The sequence below is a fragment of the Triticum dicoccoides genome, chromosome 7A (assembly GCF_002162155.2).
Source record: "Triticum dicoccoides isolate Atlit2015 ecotype Zavitan chromosome 7A, WEW_v2.0, whole genome shotgun sequence".
Lineage (NCBI taxonomy): Eukaryota > Viridiplantae > Streptophyta > Magnoliopsida > Poales > Poaceae > Triticum > Triticum dicoccoides.
Window position 1 is genome coordinate 718750862 of NC_041392.1, and position 9040 is coordinate 718759901.

A 9040-nucleotide genomic window follows, 5' to 3' on the forward strand; every position below is an offset into this window, starting at 1 on the left:
GGTATCATATATTTTTCTTCGTACGCACATAATTTTGGCTGTCTCGCCCCCCTGTGATCCATCCGGCCCTCCCACAGCGAGAAGCCTAGAACCCATGTACGTACATAACATGGAAGCAGGCCTAGTGGCAAAAACAGCCCACGTGGAAGACAAGGAGTCTGCAAGCAATACGCACGACCACGAGCAGTCCACGACGTATGCACGGTCGTTACGTTTTCACAGTCTGCTCGTCCGTCGTTCCTTGTCCATCCTCTCCATCGAATCTCTCCATCCGCCGAGGAGGGAAGGCCTCCATCCGACCGTCCCGGACGGCACGACTCCCCGTTGTACCGATCCGCAGACCGCAGGAGCAGTCCGGCCGGCCGCACAAACACGGTACATGGATGAGCGACGAGAAGATCAACGAAAGGTTAGTTTATTTTCATTATTAGATAGATTATTAGAATTCTTGATTTGTCCAATTATGTGTGTAGACATAAAGAGGAAGAGAACTCAGTCAATTCATATTTTTTAAGCCAATTGGTTCAAGTTGTCAGTCATGTGAACATGATGCTAATTCAAAGGATGTGAACATGATTTCTACTTCCTCTTTCAATCTACACTTAATTTTGATGTGTGCCTTAAAAACAACAGAACTAGAAACTAGAACAATAAAAAATCAGAAAATTTTGACTGTCAAATTATGGGTTTGTAGGCATGAAGAGGAAGAGTTTTGTTGAGAACATTCTGTAGCCAGTCGAAATTAGTAACGAATTCTGAAGAAATTATAAAGTCATGATTTTCAAGATTAATAGATATGCAAATTTATTCATATTGCAGAACCGCGATTATATTTTGAGTGTTTAGACCTCATGATATTTACTATACTATATGCTTACATGATTGTGTCTTATATGATTGTGATCGACTCTTCTAGTTCCGGCTCTTCTAGTTCAAGCCCCTGCCCCCCCTATCGCCATTTTCTGGCTCCGTCCCTGATCGCCCGCGAAGCCGCGGACGCATGCTAGATGCAGGCAAGCGTCACTACGGACTCCACTACAGCTACCCATACGGCCTCGACTCCAATCCAGGCTCCACCGACCGCCTCGCAGATCACGCAAGCCTCGGATCATGGAAGGGCAGTTTTCCGTGCATCCTACTACGACGCCGCGACACCATCGTCTACACCAAGCGCTGCATCCCGAGCTGAGCTACATCACCTCCTGCATCAACGTACGCCGCCGATCTATACCTACACCGAGCACGACTACATCATCATGATCTGCACCAGATATTCTTCATCGAGCCGATTCCCTGCTTCAAGCTATACGACTACACCAGGCTACGAGCCCACATACTTCTTCAGCACGACACTTCGTCGCCACGGGGAAGGCCTCCAACCGACGCATCATCGTCAACACGTTGCTGCAACACCATCGCCGACACTACATCGCTAAGGTCTTCATCAACGTGGTCTTCACCAACATCATCGTCGACATACCGCCACCGTCTCGTCCACAAGATGGACGACTAGCATCCTCTAACAGATTTTTCTGCAAGACGCGACCACGACGACGGCAATGACCTCGTCACGACAACGGCATCGATTGCATCATCCATGACAACACGGCTGCATCGACACGGCGTCACTACAATGACGACCCATACACGGCCACACGGTTCTGGCAAAACCAATGTGTGCTCGATGGGCTTCCTCCGGTCATGGAAAAACCGGTGGACTCGTCGCCGAGGACACCCTCTGACATCCGCAAGGTGCATCGTCCACGTCAGCAACTCCGTCATAGCACATTTTTTTGCGCCTCCGGCTTTGTGCGGCTTCATCATCCACGACAACTACACCATCGACCACGACTACCTTGACCATGGCTATATCACATGATCGGCTACCTCAACATCGACATTAATGGCTACATCTACAACAACTCATCGGCAAGAACTCCAGTCAACAGCGTTCGCATCGTCACTAGCATCCATGTCACTCTCGCCGTGACTGCGGGAGGGAATAGAGAAGAAGATAGGGAAGGTACTAGAAGGGGACGCAGTCATCGCCCTAGGTGCCGACCCATCAGCCATTAGAGATGCGGTTGATGATGGCGCAACGAAGAAGACGACGGAAGGACAAGACTTTAAATTCAGCCGCCATCGTCCGCTTCACTCCCGCTATGACTGAGGGGGAATGTTAGAAGTATATTTGTGTTTAGTTAGAGATTAGGAGTTAGAGATAGAATAGGTTTAAACCATGTACGACTTGCCCTCTACTCCAAGTCTCTCTTCCTCACATGTACTCCTATATATATCCTACACAAAGGTCAGATCAATATAACGAATATTGTAGGTTCTATATTTTCTACGACGCGCAAAGAGAATTGGACCACCTCGCATCAATCAATCATTGGTAGGAACACCGAACACACACCCTTCCCCCATGATCAAATAGTCACTTCCATTTTAGAGAATATTTATTCATAGGAAATATGCAAGAGAAATAGCATAAGCACTAAGCAGTCGAACCATATTGCATAAACTGAAAATTTTATTCAGGAAAGAAAAGGTACATAGTTGTTATTACAGATAACATATGATAGCTTAATATGTTCAGACTTCAGAGCAGAGCGTCTTAAGCTACTGCTGTTTTAAACGCTGATTGCTATTATTGAAAAAAGAGTTGGATTCAGATAGCACATGGAAGCACCTACAAGAGGGTCTCACTAGGTACGGAACGCAAGATGCTCTTCCATAATTGGTGTCAGCTATATAATAAGCAAAATGGTAGTAGGTTTTGATCAATTTTGTATCTTGAATTCTTGTGTATTTGGGTTCCTGAAATTCATTTTTAGATGCAACAGTCAGTCTACAAATTTGTGCAAACCACAAGAAAGTACATGGTGCAAATTTCTCAGATATTTCTAACTACACAAATATTTTCAAATATTTCTCTTTCCTACATTAGATGTTAACAAGATTAGCGGGCACAACAATGCGCGCCTTGATGATCTAGTGTTAAGTAAGGTTGCCGCTGGACCCGTATGTTAAGTGAGATTGACTCGTGGGCTACTGCTACCGCATGATACGTGGCTCTTGCTAGGAGAATACCCTCAGCCGCTGCTAGTGGCATCCACTCTCCTGCCTAATGGGCCTGGCTTGGCTCATGATTCCTCTACTGACGGGCTCCCAGGGACTGTTGATGCTAGCTTTTCCTCGATATATATAATTAATAGGAATAGAGCCAGAACGCGGCTTCCTGCAAATTTCGCGACAGTTCATGTGCTGTTGGAATAGGATACCAAGTCTAGGTGTTGGCACATTTTTGTATAGACACAGTGGGCTAATAATTAGAGTTGGCTTAATATAATTGGGAAGACTTGGTACCCGACACCTTGTCTTAATTCCTGCTTTGTAACGTGTACTCAATGTGATGTGTTAGAGTTGACGCATATATTACCCCACAAAAAAAAAGAGTTGACCCGTATATTAAGAAAGGTTGCCGTTAGGTGAAGGGAGTTCATACACACACCACTGGGATCCTTATTAATTTTACATGCCGCGAAGCTGACAGGGATAGACCGAAAACCTTCGGAGAATTATTTTTTCTCTACGTCTCCTTCTCTCGCTGTTACTTACTATAATTGTTTTGTTACAATAAAACTCTGATATGTGTATATTTATGCGAAAACTGACTGTATTTGTTACAACATATGACTATTGTAGGCAAACATTATATAATATATAGCCGATACTAGCCACCTCATCATATTCCAAATTGTCCTTATTACATCATCAGACAACATCACACCCAATTTATTACGAAACTCTCAATTTAAGTCGATACAAAAACATAGAGATTACACCCCATGATTCATCAACTATGGTACTTGACTGCATTAACAGAAAGCTTTTGGCAACTTCTGATAAAACCAAACAGACTACAGCCAGGAATTACCACGATAGAGTAGTCTATTTGTATTTGTATGTGGAAGTTAATCTCTGCTCCAAGTATTCGCCACACCTAATAGGTGGGTATCTGAAAAGGTGTCCAATTTTCAAAGGCATGAGATACAATAATAGGCCAAAAAATAAAAATAAATATTCGGATATTATTAGAAGAGGACCTTGGTGGATTTGCCTCGCTGCAACAACTTTCCATGCATGTAACCATCATATCTGGGCTTGGCCAAACAAAGAAAGCCACCTGATACATGAAAGAAGCTTGTATAAAATATATTTACACTTGATGAATATTTTTTTCCATTTATGTATCATCAGTCATTAAATTTTAAAGTTGTACGTGCTCCTCCAAGGTTGTCGATGGTTGTTTCTGTATAGTGCTGTGTAAGTTGTGTCTATATATGTTCTATTAAAGGAGGTGCCATATTGAAACAGCGAGATAATGAGATGAAGATTAAATTTTTTCTTATGTGCGGCAAAATATGGATAACAGTATAAATCACCAGAAAACTAGTGTCTTCTAAATGATGGTTTTGGCTGTTGGATTTGAATTATTATCGTAGGTTACTGATACTAGCTGTTTTTCCTAAATTTCAACAAAAAATTATGAATGTTGAGTTTAAAATAAATGCAAACCGGAGGACTTGACCCCATAACTAGAGGCATACAAGGTTGGTAGCTTCACTAGGGCGATCATATTAATGTCATCAAGTGCAGTTATGAAATTTAATTTATATATAATAATGTGCATTCAAATATGACTGGATAGTTTGACAAAGAAAATTGAAGTGCCGATAAATCCAATTTTCAGATGATTTTAAAAGAAACCCAAGAGCTAACTATTGAAACTGCTGAACAAAAACATTCTCAATTTAGCAGTTAGTTAGTATACTCACTGAATACCGCTCCTTGCCAACCATCAAAACACGATGCAGGGTAGACCTACAAGTTGGAAAATGAATAAATATCAAAATTCACATACAGATTTTAATCTAAAGACATTATTCAAACATGATCACGGTCTTAGTCAACAAATCATTTTAAGCAAATCACCAATGTTCTTCAGGATCAACAAAGTTTAGAGAGAATGTACCTATAAACATTATTTGTCCACCTTTCTAGCAAATCACCAATGTTCACAACAAGTGCTCTGCAAGTAAATATGTAAGGTAAAAAAAAAATCTAAGGAGCATGGGAAGACACAACCCAAAGAGTTAATTGATGAACAAATAAAACTAACGATGCTTAAATATGTAGTAATTGTAATTTTTGCAATAGATTGACCATGAAGGGTGCCTGACTCTATAAGGAATTTATTAGCACATGAAAGAAGTATTTACCCATCAATGTGATGAACATCTTCCCAGAGCTGGGGACGGCCATCCTTGTCCCTGCATATCTGTACACTCATAGTAGAGTAAGAATCTGGCCAGAATGATAAAGAAACTAGAGCTGATGAATTATGCCAACTACACAAACATAGTGCGTGCTTGTGTGCATGGTTGTGTGATTAGCTAAAATGATAAAGCAACTAGAGCTGATGAATTATGCACACACACCTGCAGGCCAGGGGTGCCATCTGTTGAAAGAAGAGTTAACATTCCATAATCCGTATGAGCGTTTGCACCATGATCACTTCCATGTTTCGATTCAATTGCCCGACCTGCAGTGAATTGACCAAATATATAAATATAACCAGTTGCTAGCTAGCTAGGAAGGTGTAGAGAACTAAAATTTCATCTGGATATGACACTTCGATGATATGAAAGGCTAGTTAGCATACATCTAATAAATTACCTGAGTAATGAATTGGTCGAAGAATTGTTTCGGAGTCATGTGGCTTGAAGAATTCAGCGTCAAGGTCTAAACTCAAAGCAATTAGGGACAATATCCTTTTGCTAGTTCCCCTGGTTAGCAGGAAAACACAGTATACACGAACAACATATTAGAGCAAAGAATAAATATTTGATGATTCAGAAAAGAGGAGGAAGAAGAAGAAACTACATTGCACATTCGTAGTACGACTTCATTGTCTTCTTCCAAGATGGAAAGCGTTCTGAGACACGCGTACCGATGTTATTGATGAAAGAGTTCATACTTAATGTAGGCCGGGTAATAAACTAATTAGTACCTACCTGCAGGCGGCCACTGATTCACATCATTCTTGGATTCGCCGTCTACCCCAGACCCAATGTGGAAACACTCCAATAGGTCCCCTATATATGCATGCACAAATTAAACGTAAGAGTTGTCAACTAACATAACAAGGAAAATTAGAAATTGTAAAGATGGTTATTATTATTACCCTTGCCACCAGCGTCAGCCTCGAAGCCTTCAAAATCGGGAGGAATGTAGCCTCTGTGGCTGCTGTTCTTGCGCAGCGCCATCTTCTCCTCCATTGGCTGCTGGAAGAAGTTGTTGCTCTCCGCGTAGACGCTCTTCATCAGGGCGTCGTCGATCCCGTGGTTGATCACGTAGAAGAAGCCGTAATCCACCAGCGCCTGCATGCATGCATGTATGCAGGGTAATCAAATTAGAGAATACATCAAGGAAGGAGCAAGTAGCTAGCTAGTGTATATATGATGGATCAAACCGGGAAGCCTTGGCTTGTCGATCGACCTTACCTGCCGGATGGATTTGGTGGCAGCGCTGATGTCCGTGGACGCGAGGTCAACCACGGGGAGGGCTGCGCTCGCGTGGCCCATCTCTAAATGTTCTTCTTCCTGGACGGACGACGCCGGACCCGGAGAGCTCGTTGTGTGTGTCCACTCTGAAGCTAGCTAGCTAGCAGTAGTCTCTTGAATGCACACCGATCATCCTGGGCGCGCTTGGGTTTTTATAAGTCATCGGGCACAAAGCCGGGGTCAGATCTCACCTCACGCAGATGATTATTCATTCATCGAGGCCTCTGCGACGAAGCGGCACGACGTGGAGAGAGACTAAAAGTAAAATATAAATAATACTCGTAATTCTGACCCATTCATATAGCATCGTGTCACTGTCAAAATATAAATAATAATTCTGGAGGAAAAGTCTTCGCAGCAGCGTCGTGCCACTGTCAAAATATAAATAATAATTTTGAAGGAAAAATCTTCTGTCAAGTAATGTGGGTCATGGGCTAGTGTTAATAATGCTAAACATACAAAAAGTTACATGCAATTACACGTTGACTAGGATTCTTTCTTTCTAACTAACCACTCCATCCTGATTTTCAAGGGGGTGGGCCCTTCCTCCCCCTTAATCTCCAATCAAAACCCACCTATTTATAAAACCCGTGTAAACCTTTGTATGTGTAGTATTACTCGGCTAGTGCTGTCACACAACGTTCGTCGACAGCGTTGCGTTGCTACTACCTTACCCTATCATATCAATCATTGGACCAATTTATACTCCTCCTCTCCCCTCCCCTCCCTAAGCACTGGTAAAATGTAGAGTAAAACTGAAAAATAATGTCTCGTCCGTAACCAACAATCCAACCAAAGCTTGGCTGCCCCAGAACGCCGTCTGCTTGGTCCAGACATGGTCGAGATGGAGAGCTGCTCGCATGTTGATCCGGGGAGGAAGTCAATGGCTGTGTTAGAGGTAAATCACGATTTAGGTAAGCTAGTCCGGGATGCACTATTGCCGCGTACGTTGTGTTTCGTGTGTGTCCCCAGCAACTAGTACTTCGTACGTGATTGTTATCTAGCCAGCCATAGCAATCGATCTACTTGCAAGTTCTACACTAGCGTATGTATCGCCCGGAAAGAACCCCGTCGTAGCTAGTTCATCGTTCGTCGTTCCGCCGGAAAGTAAACAGCGGATCACTGTGTCAACGTCGGGACTCGGGACCAAGGCCAACAGGCTGCTCCATGGATCCGAGATAAGGGTTTGAGGTAAGAAGAGATTCACGCATCATATGCTCCTCTCATCTCAAAGCACCTACAGAGCAGAGCAGAGCGCCTGTCCCTCATTCAGATTTACACACCAATCTTCACAGGCACATCTCCGCCATCACCAATCATCTATCTTGGCCGGCATGAGGAGGAACTGATGGTGCAGTGGATTGAAGAACAGTATGTTTAGCTACTCCCTGACATGTTTATGATCTTAGACTAAACCTGTGTGTCCGTGATGGAACCGGCAGAGGCGTCCATGATTTTGGACAAACAGAAGTAAATTCGGGACGCTAGGTGACTAACTCGGCGTGATGATGTCGAGTCAATGGGCAAACACGTTTCGAAGCTTCGGCCCAGAACACACAGGTGCTTTGATTAATTGATCTCTCTTGCCTACGGACATAAGATGATTGATTTCCCTCAAAAAAAAACATAAGATGATTTATTCACCTAAGCTGATTCATTCTTCATGTTTACCAACTACTACACCTATGTATGACCGTACCAACTAGCCTGGATATATCATATATGCACACCATTTTAGAACAGATATGCTCTTTCTCTCGAGGATATAGGTAGTATTTTTTTAATGTTCTGGATGGAATATGCACCATCACTACCGGAAACTGGCCCTACCCCGACGGCCAAATCAATGCCGACGGCTGCCGTCGGCCTACTTTGCGCTATGCCGACAGCCACGTCTTGGCCGTCGGCGTACCTTGGCCGTCGGGCTACCACGAGCTAAGCCGACGGCACCCGTCGGCATACATATGTCGTCGGCCCAGCTGCGAACATGGCGACAGCAGCAGTAGGCATAACCAGGCCGTCGACATACCCGTGGGCCCGGCGACCCCGCCCGTGACCAGCGGCTAACGTCGTCAAATCTATGCCGACGGCCTGGACGGCCGGCCGTCGGCATATATCGTCATGCCACGTCATAGATCCGCGGCGCACCGTCCATGAGCTAAGCCGACGGCTGCCGTCGGCATACATGCAACGTCAGCGATCCGCGGCCCGCCGCCCGCCGCCTAAAACCTGGCCGTCTCTATGCCGACGGCATAGCCGTCGGCATAGGTAGACTTTTTTTTTCATATGTATTTTTTTAAGCTTTTTTATGTATTATTATATAAACTAACATGTAGCATGTTAAATATAAACATACATATGAATATATATGTAGTTTGTATTTTTTCATATATTATGAATATATATATATA

General features: G+C 43.6%; 1 protein-coding gene across 1 annotated transcript in view; it reads right to left on the bottom strand.

The window, feature by feature from the left end:
• LOC119334030 (2-oxoglutarate-Fe(II) type oxidoreductase hxnY-like) overlaps nt 1–6650 on the bottom strand; it is an 11881-nt gene extending 5231 nt beyond the window's left edge. Inside the window, exons 1-10 of the mRNA XM_037606704.1 lie at nt 6570–6650; nt 6251–6446; nt 6081–6161; nt 5950–6001; nt 5743–5852; nt 5505–5608; nt 5286–5344; nt 5039–5095; nt 4842–4887; nt 4110–4189 (exon numbers count right to left, since the gene is read on the bottom strand). Of these exons, the coding sequence (XP_037462601.1) occupies nt 4110–4189; nt 4842–4887; nt 5039–5095; nt 5286–5344; nt 5505–5608; nt 5743–5852; nt 5950–6001; nt 6081–6161; nt 6251–6446; nt 6570–6650 (866 nt within the window). The remainder of the gene's footprint in view (nt 1–4109; nt 4190–4841; nt 4888–5038; nt 5096–5285; nt 5345–5504; nt 5609–5742; nt 5853–5949; nt 6002–6080; nt 6162–6250; nt 6447–6569) is intronic.
• Nucleotides 6651–9040: the final 2390 nt, after the last annotated feature.